At 44.6% G+C, this 15,016-nt stretch overlaps 1 protein-coding gene across 3 annotated transcripts in view; it reads left to right on the forward strand.

Moving 5' to 3' along the window:
- The window catches only part of LRIG1 (leucine rich repeats and immunoglobulin like domains 1), a 91,310-nt gene that overhangs the window by 44,846 nt on the left and 31,448 nt on the right, over nt 1–15,016 (forward strand). For all 3 annotated transcript variants that reach the window (XM_030501903.1, XM_030501905.1, XM_032920216.1), the window contains one exon: nt 14,311–14,448. In XM_030501903.1, the coding sequence (XP_030357763.1) occupies nt 14,311–14,448 (138 nt within the window). The remainder of the gene's footprint in view (nt 1–14,310; nt 14,449–15,016) is intronic.

Here is a 15,016-nt window from a genome sequence, read left to right on the forward strand (position 1 = left end):
TGAGTGAGTTTGTATCCAGTTCCTCAATAACTTGTGTGGAGAGTCTCTTAGCCTTGCTAGCATGCAGGGTAAGAGGAGGACCTGAGCTGCAGTCAGCTCCACGTTGCTGTTTCTGTGTAGGCACAAGCTCAGCCCTTACTCTGGGGCTGATGTGCCACTGCTTCATTGACCTGCATATGGGTCAATGCATCCTGAGGGGCATTTGGGATGTCTGCATGGGATAACAGTGGTGGATCCTTGTCCTCTGCCCTGGCTCCAAGGTGGCCAGCCTGATTCAGTCAGCATTAGATGTAGGCATGCCAACACAGGCTGTTCCACAACTGTAGAGCTCAGTGGAGAGCTTGCTAACTAGACCTCTGAAGCAAGCGTGGTAAACAGAGCACACTGTGCTGCACCCTTAGCTGACTGGGAATTAAGGAAGTTAACAGATTAAACACTTAAAAATAACATTAGTTTCTTTCACTCTTAAGTCTTTTAAGCCCCCAACCATTTAGGAACAAAGGGGATAGTGACCCACGGCAGTCAGCTGTATGTTAGCAACAGTCAAAGCTACTTGAGATGCTTTGGCCCCATGATCTTGCTCTGAATAAGCACAGATAACAAGGAAGTCAGAATAGGGATTTTTGAAGCAAAAGAGTGTGAAATAGGATTAGCTGATTCACAGAGGATGCAGTGACACTCTGCGGCATATTTACTGGGGAGAGTGAAATCAATAGGACTACTCTGCTGCCAAACTGAGCATAAAAGTCTCTTGAAGAAAATCAATCTTCTTTACAGGCTCATTAATGTGAAGATCAATTCACATTAAACTGTAATTAAACAGAGAGGGCTAATGGGGGAGAAGGGTAAATGATCTACTGTGCCACAGGCAAAATATATCATGTAAAATTTGAAAACTAAATACATGGAGAATTGGAAACTGGGGGTGGCGGGGAACATGCTAAGTCTGCTTGAAAGGGGTGGTGAGCTCAATCGCTAATTGGGGCAGCATGGTCCTTGTTAGAGGAAAGAGCTCAAAACTGCTGCATCTGTACTGTTTATGGAGCATAGCTCAAGCCTGAGCTGGTCTCTACACGAGGTGTGAGCTCACTTCATGTTCCTGACTAGGCCAGAGTATGAACCTCTGTGTAGGCGGTGTTGATAGTTGGGAAGTTTGGGCTTAAATGAAGAATTGAGGTTGGAGCTCATACAACAGCGTAGAGGTAGCCTTGGAGGCCATTTGTGGCCTGGGATCCTGCTGTGCTAATGCTGTACAAACAAAACAACTGCCTTGATCCCCAAGAGGCTTAGTCTGCAAGTCATCTTTGCTGGAGTTAAAAAAGGATGATCTAACTATTAGAAATAAGGAGAATACTCTGTTAATTCCATCTGGGTCACAGCAAGTGGTTTTGTACTCATAAGCACAAAATCCAGATGACTCAGATGCAGCCGTGTGCGGGGTCTGGTTGAAGTCAGCAGGCTCTGATTGTGTGCAGAACGTGTCTTGGGCAGCTCAGAAAGCCTCCCTGCCTCCCATGCTTCATCATTACTTGCACAAAGAAAACTTTCTCCAGTAAGTGTGTATATGCAGGTGTAGATGGATCAGCGGGAGCAGATGCACCCCCAGTCCCTGCTTGCATCAGTTCTTATGCGGTGTAATATCTACAGGGACCAATTGTCTGCTGTTTACTCGGGCAGTTCCCCTCGGAGGCTGGATTGAGAGTTGCTTTCTGAGGGGATTTGGTCCATGCTACAGGCTACACTACTCAGCTTCTATTTTTGAATGTGAATATATTGGTGTGGAAAGGTGACTAGAAAGAATGCTGGCAGTCAGGCTGTTCAGTATGCACGCAACGTACAGGCATGAGATATTCTGAAATCCACCTCCTGTTTGTTTTGCTCAGAGCTCATAGTAAGGCTCTGGTGGGTAAAGTCTTGCTAGTTTTGGAGGCCAAAGACTGCAAGAGCCTTTCCCAGTGGAGGAAGTTCTCATTAATCATGTGCTCCCAAGCACCAGAAGAGACGCTGTTTTGACTTCTCTGTTGGAATTGTTCTAATCATTTGCATGTCCGCTTCAAGCTTTCAGATACAATGTGAGTGCATGGAAATGGCAAAGGATCTGAGGCTATTCTGGGGAAATGAGTAATCATTTCTTCTAGAAAAGCAACAGCAATAAAGCACATAGTAAAGCACATAGTTATCAAACTCAACAGAAGAGCATCAGAAAACAATCTGGGCATGTATTAGAGCAGTGTGGAAACTGGCCAGAGGAAAAAGATAGTGAAAGTTGGTGGCAGCTCATGGAATACCAGTTACCCCTTGAGGCTGCTTTATTATGTATTTACTAATGAGGAGAAGTTTTGTGCAGCCTTGGCGGCAGCTGCTGCTGCAAGTAGAGAATTGCTTTGAGCTGGGCTAGGTCTGCTCTGGCATCTGTGTGCTGCTTAGCAGTCCATGCTAGGTTAGTATTTGTTCTGGAGGAAGGAGAGGACAGAAGGGATCCTGTGGGATGGAGCACAAGATCAGGAGTTGCAGTACTGGAACAGCGTTTCTTTTTGTGCGTCCCCCATGTATTCATTACACCCCAAGACAAAAGAAACTCCTGTTTGGATAGGCTTGCTTTCCCTGAGCTGAAGAGCAGGTATTGCCCCAGGACAGATGGAACTCATGAATGTGAAGCATTTTCTGGTGTGTTTTCCAAGGGCAGGTGCTTTCATGTACAATGCACAAGTTGGTTTCCAAGTTCTGTCCCTCTTGCAGATCAAGCCTAGATTAGTTGTTAGGGTTATTTGCAACCATGATCTTTTGTTTAAGGTCAATACGGAAAATAGCTTCATATTTGAGCCTTAGAATAGCCCAAACTTGCTACTATTAATATCCGTGCTAGATTGACTGTCTCATTTAATGGCATATGGCAAATAAAGCACATGTCTACAAAAGCAATCCCTTTGTTAGTCTTCACAGGCAGAGCAGATTTCAAACAGAAATAGCTTGCTGAGTTGAAAGTTTTTTTAGCATACTGGAGTTTCCTGCCTAAAAACTGCTAGTAATGGCAATTTAGTTTGCTCAGGGGTGAGTAAAAGCAGAGTTGCAGCTGCAATAAGGCAAGTTAAATTATCTCTGGGTAGAATTCTCTATGCATTTTTCTCTCTGAAAGCTTGGGTTCAGTTTTGTAACAAAACAGCACAAAATCAGGAAGCTATCAGTATGTGTTACTGTGTCTGTGCTTTCCTCCCTACTGAACTGCGCAGTCCTCATTATCAGTCCTTGGTTTATTCTGTTAGTTAGACCCGTGGTGCTTGTTCAGAGCATCAAATAGATGCCCAGCGAGGAGTGAGAACAGGGTAGGGGTATAATTATGATTTTTATTTGTTTTTAAAAAGTGTAGTGCCATAAAGCACTTTAGAAAAATCTCAATTTTGTTTACCCTCAAGTGTCCTGGAAGGTTTGAGAACAGGCAATGTCTTTTAGTGCCTCTGTATATAACAAGGCTAAAACTGTTTCAGCAGAGGTGTTAAAAATGAATCCTGCCCATGTGCTTCAAAGCCCAGTGAGTAAAGCATCAGTTTTGCCATTTACTTTCTGCTCTGTACGATGTTTAGCACTTCCATCATTGCTTCCACTGGCACCATTAGGAATAGTGTACAAGTCAGGGTAAGGAAACACTGGTGTAACCTGTGTTCACTAAAATGTGATCCTGCCGTGCCCAGGTTATGATCTTACTCTTGTAGAAACAAGGAGGTGTGGCAGGGGAAACTCTGATTTCTGGTTAGGGTAGATGCTGGAGAGATCAATCGTACCTTTAGATGAAGTGATCACTTAAGAGGCCACCCTCCCTTCCAAGTGTGTGCATAACTCTTCCTTGTTAACAGCAATTGCACATGAATATTGATTGGGAATAAGTGGTTGGGTGAGTACATGTTCTGCCTGTCAATCCATTTAATGTTCAATTGCACATCAGGGAAAATAGCAAAGGCAGCTGGAAAATGAACCAGGAGTGCAGGGGCGTGCGAGTGAAAGGGCAACTGGTTTAGTGGTCAGAGCTGAGCAGAGAAAAATAAGTTTGGGAGAGGGGAAGAACTGGTGGCCAAAGAAAGACTCTGTAAATGGCTCATTGGCTTTTTAAGACTTAAGATATCTTCTTTCCAATCCATACATATATATGCAGATCACAGGCTGCATGGAAGCAGTTGCTGAACAGAGGGGTGATGAGTGTAAATGACCAGGGAAAGGGATTGGACTTCCTGTCTTCTTTCACGTGCCCTGGAAAAGGAGCACCTTGTGGTGGTCTTGTTGAAGACTACTTTTATTTTCCCCTCCAGAATATGTTCTTGAGACAGTTGTCCTCTTTCTCAAAATAAGAGGAACTGAAGTAGTAAATGGTCTTATTAAAGAAGCTTGAAGAACTTATTTGCTAAGTGGTGGTAAATGCTGACCACTGATTTTGTAAGATCTGCTCTAGGGACCTTTGAACAGGTAGTGTTTTACACCAGCCTGGCACAGCACAATAGCAATTCTACTTCAGACCTCCCATTCTCTGTTCCCTGGGTCTTCTGACACCTTCTTCTGCAGTTTCCTGAGGCTATCCTTCCCACTTGACACGTTTTATTAATAACAGGGTGCCTGGACTTGTGAAGAGCAGCTATTTTCTTTGCTAACTTGACCATTGCTTTTTCCACTTCAGAGCTATTCCTTCTTGCAGGCTGAGCAGCCTCAGCTGAGCAGTGAAGTCTGCCCAGAGGCTATCCCTGTTCTGGTGACCTTGCTGACAAGCCAGATAAGCCCTTTCAACAAAGCACAAGTGTGTGTCATGTTGGAGCAGACTAAGCAGCAGCCTATCTACATCTCTAAAGTGTTAACAGGAGTTTGACTGGGCAGTCAAAAATGTGTTTCTCAGACTGCTGCCTTCAAGAGGCAAGTCTCTTAGCAGCTTCTGCTGCAAGTTCCATGGGACTTTGAGACTTTGGTGGTCTGGAGAGTAGATGTATTCAAGCATGTTGTCCTTTATTTACCTGCCTTGGCATCACAGTAAAAGAGCTCTTGTGTAAATCCACCTGTCTTCATTGTGCTCCTGTCAAAGGTAAGAAAAACCCCTGTGTCAAATCATGGCTTTCAGACACAAACAGTACATCCTATCAAGAAGTCTGCTTGCAATTACAGCTTGGGTTAATGTTGCAGCATCATGAGCAGAGTCATTACATTTGGTTTGCACTTAAATTGCTTCTCTGCTTGTGTATTTTCCCCTCCTCGCTCCTGCGGAGAGACAAAAGCAAAACAAAGCCACCCACAAAACACATGCACTCACTAGGCTGTGGTGGATCTTCTTGACTTTGATCATTTATTACACAAAGAGAAGCTAAAATCAGCATCAGGATTTAAGGATAAAAGTGCCTACATGCTCTGTGATGCTGAGCTCTATTGGCTTTCAAATGAAAATGTTGATTAGAAGCACAAAACTTGCCTGCAATGAAAATGAAAAGAGGCTGCTGCTGTCTGTGCTTGGGAGTGGGACAGGATAGTTGCCCCAGCCCCTGCTCTGGGCCTCTTAAACTGGGCTGGATCTGATTCTTAGCGTCTGTTTTTCCTCGTTGCAAACCTGACTCATCTTTGAGGACAGGATGTTTGATAAGGATGTTGGGGCACTAGGCAGCAGCCCTGACAGGGAGTGACTCCTTGTGCTGAGTGCTGTGCAAGTGTGGGGCTGGGGAGAAGAGGAACTCATCAGAGCAGCAAACTGGTGGGGGTGAATCAGGGCTCTTTCTTGGCTTCAAGGACTGGCTTATGCATTTAATTTGTGATACAAAATTGAGTTTGGCTGGCATGTATCATCAACAGAAGGAAGCCCTTGAGGTAAAAGTGCAAGAAGAAAAGCCAGTGATGGAGCAAGAGAGTAACAGACCAAAGATGTAAGATGTAGAAACACTGACCTGACTGTCATCTGCCAGGAACTGAATGACCCCTTTCAAATACTGATGCAGCCTGCCCTTCAAAGAGGCTCTGCTGAGCCCCACGACCCCATTCAGACAGCTGGCACAGAGCCATGTGGTTTCCTGCATTCTTGTAGGAAAACTGCCATTTACCTTATATGACTCTCTTCCTTCTATTCTCATAAGGCAGTTCTCTTCCTTCTTAGCAGAGCTCAGCACTCAGCAGGGCATCTCCTCTCCTTTGCAGCTTTTCTCAGTGCTTGCTCCAGACTGAGGTCAGGGAATGTGCGAAGATAGTGACAAGAGCAGTGGTTTGGACTGAGAAGTGAAAGAGAAGGGGGTAGAAGACTAGCATGGCTCAGAGTGTCCACAAACTGACTGTTTCAAAACCTGCACTGATCATACTCCACGACTTAGATGTCTTCTCCCTCTCTTGTGCCAGAGAACTGGCCAAACTGCATTACACCTTGGGCAGCCCTTGCTGGAGATGCCTGCCCCAACCCTAGCAAGTGCCTCATCCCATTGAGGGATGCACACAGTGACCCTGAAGGTAATTGTTGAGGTGTTTTGTGGTAGAGCTGCACATGTGGAGATGAGGTTGTGCTCTGGTATTGAGTTCATGAGAGTTCAGGGAAGCTCCTTAAAGAGGAGATGTGACAAACAGTGAAAGATGCTTTGCACAGGCTTTTTAATGGATCTGTGCCCTTTGTGAATACATCATTTAAAAAGCCTCTGCGGGGTACAATCTTCGTGAAACATCTGGTGTAACCAGAAGAGAGCAGAAACTCTGGTCCTCGTGGAACCACCCTGTTGCTGACGGGAGGAACTGTGCCCATAACAGAGACTGTCTTGTCTTCAGGAATCTTAGTTTGCTTTGATGTCATAACAGGTTGTGTAATTTTCTGATGAGATAAGACAGCCTCTGTTATAAAGATGACTAACTTCTACCCCTTCCTGTCCTGCACGTTTTGCTCTGTTAATGGAATCGAATGCTGAAGGCTTAGGAAGTTCTGTATTGCAAAAAATATCCAAAATCATATGGTAGCAAGTCAAGAAAGTTTGGTGAGAGCAAATGCAGATCAAAATGAAGGAGAGAGCTTTTAAAAACTACATCACATACCTCGGTGCATCTAATGTACAGCATAAGGTCATCTAACAAGTCAAAGTTTAAATATCACTAGTGCAGAAATACCCTAAGAGAGTACATATCTCACTGGATGTGGCATTTCTGGTTACATCAGAAGAAAGGCTTTCCTTCATGCAGTTCATACTGAACCCAACAAAAGACCTTAATGTTCATCACATCTAAGCTCTTGCTTACGTCCAGCTGCTGTGAAAGTCAGCTTCTAAGAAGTATGGATGATCTCTGCCTAACTTATCCATGTGGCGGCCTTATGAAAGAGCTTTTAGAGTGTGCCTGCAGGAGGAGAACATCTGCCTGTGATTAGGTACCCAGGGCATAAAGATGCTCTGAGGCCATGCTTGGACTGCACCAGGGTCAATGGTTGCAGTCCATGGGTGTGAGAGGCAGATGAGTTTAGTCCTGTGGGTGGCCACGGAGTAGCCTTTAATAGATAGGGAAAACATAGCCCTTGAGTCATACTGGTCTCACGTGAATAGTCCTGTTGACTGCAGTAGAACTATTTGTGTGAGTAATAGTTTGCTTGTGGGAATAAGGAGTTCATAACACAGCCCTTTGCAGTGTCATGAACTTGACTTGCAGGTGGCTGCTGCTCGCAGGTCCAAAGGGATGAATAAGCAAATCTTATCTCCCAGATTGCTTTCTGACTCTAAACTTCAGTCACCTGGAACAAGAGATGTAGTCAGTTCACTGTGAAAGGTTGCATTCAAAAAAGGAAAAGAAACCCTGTTGTTTTTGAAGCTTCTGTCTGTCCCAGCCTGCATATAGCTGTGGGTAGTTTGCTTCATGCTTGTCCATCCTAAACCACCAACAGAAGGTGAGAACGTGACCTGATGAAAACCCCCTGAAATATATCTGTTTTGAAGCTGATGTACAGCAGATGGAGAAATGTTTGTAGACTTTCTGCTGTAGTGTGTGATAGTTGGAATAGCTCCATCAGCCTCTTCTTGCTTTATGCTTCTATAAGATGGCTTTAAGTGAAAAACAGTGTAAAATGTCATGGATTTTGTCCTCTGCATCATAGACCTTTTTCTGAAGGAGTGCTAGGGAGAGGGAAGTTCCTGACATACAGCCTCAGGCAGAGCATGTAAACCATTAAGGAAAAGTTAGGATGCCTGTAAAAATGATGCAATGATGGGGTTTTCTAGTGGTATGTGGGGTGGTTTTTGTTGGATTTTTTTCTGTGGCTGACCCTAAATTGCAGTGCCTGTCACTGCTCTGCTCTTGTGCATGCAGCCTGCACCTGAACAAACAGACCTTTATCTGTGGCAGCCTGGGAATCCACCAGGACTCCTCAGGGAAGGAGTGATTCAGAGCATCTGAGAAAAGTGGGGGCTGCTTCCATGCATCCTTGCTTCCTGTCCAAACGATAACCCATGCAGCCTTACTCTGAAAGGGGAGTGGGGCTGTTCCCACAAGCAAATACATGTTGTGTTGGATAAAAAATTTACATTCTTGTAATGGCATGAAATCTTGTGCCTCACAGATTATCCTGGCAAGGCTGACATGGCAATGCAGTGTCAGACAGCTAGTGGGGCTTTCCCAGAGCAGTTGGGAAGTGTGAGGGCTTATGGGCTCTGGGCAGTTCAGCCTTTCAGGGGAGGTTTCATGCAAAGAACTAGAGGATGGTGTGCCGTGGATTTCCAGCATGTCGCCTGTATGTTTATTTCATCTGCTGCTGCAGTCATCTATCTGCTTCACTATTCCAAGACAGATCTTTTCACAAGTTACAGTTCAGAAGGGGAATTTTTCCTGGAATAAAAGTCTTTAGATGCAAAAAATATTCTACAAGTAAAATATTAAAGTAATGTAAGAAGTTCTGTATTGATAAACTTGTATGACCTTTGAGTCAAAGCTGATGTCCAGGTCCTAATGTCATTCTCATCTTGGCTTCTTTTCATACATCAATAAGAATCATTTGGGACAGATCTTCAGTTATTGACTGTAATAAGGTTACCAGAACACGCAAACATTTCTGCCATTGTAAACACAAACACATCTTCCAGATTGTCAGTTCCCCTTCATCCTTGTCAGGAAAATTGCTCAGGTGTTGCATTCTACACATACTGGTCTTTTATCATTTCTGTGTGTGTGTAGTGAGTGATGGGCTAAAATCAGCTGGCACATCATCTAAGGTGAGAGTTCAGGAACCTGTGCCTTGAATCTTTAGTGTTTCTAGGAGGATCAATATTAGATCCCCATCTTCTCTGAACTGAGAAGGTGAAGGAGGAGGGAGGAGGGCAGGTAATTCCAGGCATGGGTTAGTCACAGTGTATGCGATCCATCTCCTGTTACAGAGCCTTTGATCTCCCTCCCTTTGCATGGCCTGCATCTGACACCAAACCTTGCGTCTCCTTCAGTAGCAAACCCCATAACTCTCTCTGGCTCCAGCATTTAGTTTCTCTGATACTTTCCCCGTATGGAAGTATTAACCAAACCCTGAACTTTTTAATCTCTCTGTTTCTAGTCTTGTGATCTCCCTTGTATGCTAAGCTAATGCTGAAAATGTGCTGGTGTATGAATAGAATCCTACCCAAGGTGCAGAAGCTCTCTTTTGAAGCTTGGTTTTATTCTTGATGCCTCTAACAGGTGTTGGTTTAATAGGTTTGCTGTATTACAGCTTGCCTCTTTCTTTCTTGTGTGAGCCCAGCCAGATCTGTAAGCTGACACGACATGAAGGCCAGGCATGTGACTTCTCCCTGCCTTTACCCTCACTTCACACCAAACACTTGCGCTGCAGACTCCCGGCAGTCAAGGCAGCCTTAATTCAAGCTTTGTCTAAACCAGGAGGTTTTGTGCTGATTGTATTTAAATCAGCCCAACCAAAGCCCCTCGTACATTCCTATCTGAGGGTCTGCTTGCTTTGATTTTCCGCCGTCAGCTTTCTGAGAGGCAGCTGCTGAAGGGAAGCGAATGTGGCTTGAACAACAAAGGAGCGTGTTTGCGCTGCTCTTTGCAGAGATTTCACACGAGTAGTTTGAAGCCACGGTCTGAATTAAACTGATTAGTGCTCTCCAAAGGACAGGCTTGTTGCAAAGAGGAAGGTGAATTCTTCTCCTATTAGGTCTAGTGGAAAATGTTTCACAGCCTGTTTATCAAACAAATATTCACGAAGACTCTTCGAATGGGGAAACCCACAGGGATTAAAGTGTAACTTTACCTCTAAAATACAAGCTGAGATTCCTGGAAATGCTGCAAGCTTTTGACTTTGTGCCACCTGTTGTTTTCCTGCCATCCCGTTCTGCTCCCTCCCGATTCAGAGCAAACCCAAACACGCTTTGGCTTCGCTGGAACGTTCTGCTTGTTTTTCTGTCTCGTGGTGGAGCTTCCTGATGTGGTCCTTGTGGAGCTGGTTGAGGTTAATCCCGATCTCCTGTAATCCTGAGGGGTCTGTTCAAGAGTGGTGCTGAGAGGTTGTCCTACCTGGGGGTGTTAAAGCCTGGTACAGGAGGTTAAGCAGTGGTGGCTGGAGGGCAGGGAGCTTCCCTCAGCTCTCCTCTCTCCTTCTGTAGCTAATGCCAACCTGACGGTGAATAAGATCCTGAACAAGTGCCATACACACACACCTCAGTGTGAAAGTAATCCATTGCTTATTTTGAGCTTAGTTTGGACAAACCCTAGTTTAAGCTTAAGGACAAACCTTAGTTTGTCCCTAAGATGTTACAGTATGAGGTGGCTCTGGGAATGAGGTTGGGTATGAACTGTGGAGTTCAACTGTTGTAGCCATATCCTCCTATATTCATGAGCAAACCCAAATGGACTTGGATGGGCTCCTTAGTTTGTGTGATTTGTCTCTTGAACTGTTTTCACCCCAAATTCTTAGTCCTCAGTGAAGGCAGTCCTGCATCTTCCCAGTCCCGTAGTGCGTTCCCGTACACAGTTGGTAAACTAGAGAGGGGTTAAGAAACTTGCCCAAGGCAGATGAGTCAGTGCCAGAGCTGGGAATAGAAACCAAGAGACTTGGCTCCTGCTCCAGGCTCTAATTGCACAATCTTGCATTGACGCCCTGTCATCATATACTCTTGAGGTAACACTGGTTGAAGTGAGATGGGGAAAGCTGTTTCCAGGCTGTGATACCTGAGGAGAGGGGAGAGGAAAAGACAACCTGGAGGCAAATGGGTTGTGGAAACACCGATAATTGGTGCTTTAAAGCCCGGTTTCAGCAATTGGTCCTAAAATCTGATCTGCCACCTTTGAAGCCAACAAAGTGTAAACTAAGGAGCTGGTTGGGAAAAATCCAGCCCTTTTCCAGTCATTGCTGAAAGGGAGAGGCTAAGTCAGAACGTCACTGATCTTTTCTGTAAAACACACTCTTGCAATGAGACTGGGGACAAACGCGAGCTGAAAGGATCCAAGTAATAACAGGAAGGGTTAAATCCCATTTTAGCTCTTACTGAAAAGAATGAAAAATAAAATGTAATCAAGCTAGTAGAAGGTTTGGATGATGTTGCATTCACATCACATGCTGTGTATAGGAAAAGTCAGCCAGGCTGGTTTTGTTTGAAGTGCAGTGCTTTGAGAGGGTGCAGTGCTTTGCAGCGAACTGTCTGACATTCCCCAGCTGGGACTGGCTGGGGATGGTGTTTGGAGCTGAGAGTTCCATTTGGAGTCGGCCCATGTTTGAAGGAGACAGAGAGAGGGAAAAGGAGCCTGTTTTTTTCCTGTGTGAAATAATGCATCCATCTAATCTGCCAGCTGTAGCACATGAAAATCAAGGCAAATGGACAGAAATCACCTGGAAACTGCGAATGTAGCTCAAACAAAAGAGTTCTTTCTCATCTTTTCCTTCCCTTCTTAAAGTCTGTCTTCTGGGACAGCAGGGAGATCTGGCAGATTGGATATACGTTGAGCAACTAAATCACAGAAATACTAATACTCTAAAAAATAACATTGGCTTCCGAAGAGCACTTCATGTCCAAATGCACTCTGCGCTCTCAGTCCCTTGCAGACTTTGCTGCTCTGCGCAGGCGTTGTCAGGTAATCTATAGATTCTCTACATTCATGTGTAGAAACCTTCATTTCCTGTTAATTTACAGCCAGATTCATCTCAGCCATCCCAGCTGAGATGAGATCAGAGTTGAACTCACAGCCCCCGCTTCATGAGAGCTCCAGAAAACATGCTTGGGGTTTGTTTTCACTTATGTCCATGTTGAGTTACTTTCCTGAATCGGGGTCACATATACACGAATTTAATGGACTCTCTTATTTTGAGAAGGAAAAAGATTAAAACTTTCGAACTTGCTGATTCTACCAATGAAGTTCATTGCAAAAGAAACTAGTCCTTGGGGAAAGGAAATCCCCATTGTCCATGTGTTGAGTTTATGGAGGTCACAAAATTCTGGGTGAATTTCCCTGTATTTTAATCTTACTTGTAAAAGTAAAATTAGAGTTAAATTCAAGTAAAAGTAAGAGTTAAGTAACAGTTAAATTCACTGGACCTCTGTCTTACTATGTGCATGGATGTGAAAATTCAGTCTTTATTCTTAGCTGTAAATGAATATTGGTCATTTGGATGGTAGCCATATCATTGTCTTTTATACAGTTTGTGGTTGTAGAGACCTGTTTGCCTGTAACCCATGGGATAACTAGTTTGGGGACATAAGTTATGACTTCCCTTTGATTTTCTTGATACCCTTTTACATCATAGCAGCAGCTTATTGCTATAGTGGTGTAAAATTTGTCCTTAACGTTTTGTGAGCCTGTAACAAATTAATGAAGTAGCATTTAAACTTTTTAGTCAGAGCAGTGTTTCCCCAGTATAAGCGAGGGTTATGTGCTTGCTGTTCGAATGATGAGTCTCCAGAAAGCAAATTGTTCTGGGGACGCAGTTCTTACCCTTTTCCTGTTACAGACACCAGCATGTGTGGTGGTGAAACAATCTGGTTTTAATTACAGGGAGGGTAAAGGAGCAGATTGCAGTGCGGGGAGCAGGTCCCTTGCCATGTGCTGTTGGTATTTTGAGGGGAGAGGTTTTCTTTGCAAGGAGCTTGTCTGAATGTCTGGGAGAGCTTGAAATGGGGGTGAGACTGCAGAAGACATCAGCTTCAGTGCCTGGAAGGCTGTGGTCAGCTCATCCATCAGTTTCAGGGAGCTTTGTCATGAGAGCTGGGACATCCCGGTTTGCATTCAAGAGTAAGCTTTCACTGGCTGCTGTCTCCTCTTCTGGCTACTCAGGAGGTAGCCAGCCAGATTAAGGCACAGTGCATGTCTGAACTCTCTCTACTATCTGTTATTATTCAGCACGTTCTCAAGTGTCTGGTGAGCATCTCTGTTTGGAGTGCCTCACTCACAGCCTTGCCAGTAATATCAGTGGCTGGTCTAGATTCGCATCAGGCATGTGCTCTACTCCTTGTGACTAATGCACAATGTATTTTTCTAATTGATTACTGTTCTCTCAACTGATTCAGGCCAGAAAGGAGTCAGAGGAAAGGACTCAGGGTTTTCTTAGTTAGACGTTGTTGAGTAGAGATGAGGTCTAGAGGTATCTAACTGTTTGATGGCTGCAGAACCCATGAGGGCAGCTTGTGGTACCTTCTCTAAAGAAAACCATTAAGTTGAATCCTTCAGTCTGGGGCTGGAAAGGCAGCAAACACAGGTGATTGTTAGAGGGTCTGGGCTTGCAGTCTGTGCTTGGGCACAGCGTTGGGACCGTGGAGTTTTCCTATGGTAGCAAAGATGAGGAAACATTTGCAAGATCATTTGCAAGCCCTCTTACAGTGTTTCTGTGCATTACAAACCCTTGTAATGTAGTCCAAAGCTGGGAGTTTTCAGAAGGATCCATAGGAATTAAAGAAACAATATTTTGTAACTTACTGAGATCATATTTACTCATCTGTTTCCTGCTCAGAAAATCCCATCCTCTGGGTAAAACATTGGCAGGTTGCTTAAACCATTGATGAGCACTCCTTGCCTGCGGGATTAAAATCCAGCCCTATGTGTAACAAATCTGTTCTGGAAGTGCAGGCTTGTGGCAGTCTCGTAGAAAAACTGATGGAGTCAGTAGTTCTGTAGAAGAGAAAAGCCTTGAGCTATAACAGAAGTGTCTGGAGGCTTGCAAATATCCATGAGCTAGTATCTCTCACCATAGGAGAAGCATGGGGACTGGTGAAGGTGGGTTTCTCCTTGGACAGCTATTGAAGAAGCACCATAACTCTGAGTGTATTGACTCAGGGGCCGGCCTCTGGGCCTGCTGCAACCTCGGGTATTCTTTCTGCTCCTCTAAGAGAACTAAATTGTCTCCGTTTCTCCTCTGGGCTGTTTCAGGCATCACAACAGGATCCGCAGCATTGAAGCAAGTCAGCTGAAGCCCTACGTTTCCCTGGAAACGTTGGACCTGAGTTTCAATGACATCACAGAAATCCGAAACGGCTGCTTTCCGCAGGGACTTCACATAAAGGAGCTGTGAGTTTTTCTTGTTGGGAATGGCTTTTGTTGAGGTACCACAGCAGAGGAAAGGGCCTCAAACCTTCTTTAAAAAGAGGGGGAATGAACATACGAAGTATGGGGTTGTTCTTCAGGTTTTTAAGTGCAAAGGAGAACTAGAAGGCAGCACTTTGTCCCTGCTGTCAGGTTGGTTTTTGAGCTCTGGTCTGTTTGGTTTCTGACGTATCTGTAAGGAATGCGGATTATTATTCATTATGTTGCATGGGAATGTTGCAACAGAGAAAAGGTACCCTGTATCCTTCAGGTGTGGGTGTCTTCACAACTACAAGCCAGATCTGTCTTCAGCAGAGCTGTGTCTCTTCCCCGGTGGGAAGTGTATATGGTCTAGTGTGAGGCGTCCCTGCCCATGGCAGGGGGGGGTTGGAAGTAGATGGACTAAATGGAAATTCCAACCCAAACCATTCTATGATTCTATGCCATTTCCCAGATCAGCGTATGTGCATCTGGAGGAGGGGAGGGGGAATGACTATTTCATCATTAAAGTGACTACTGAATGTTAAAATCAGAAATCTCTCATTGGTTTTTT

This window comes from Strigops habroptila, chromosome 11 (assembly GCF_004027225.2).
Source record: "Strigops habroptila isolate Jane chromosome 11, bStrHab1.2.pri, whole genome shotgun sequence".
NCBI lineage: Eukaryota > Metazoa > Chordata > Aves > Psittaciformes > Psittacidae > Strigops > Strigops habroptila.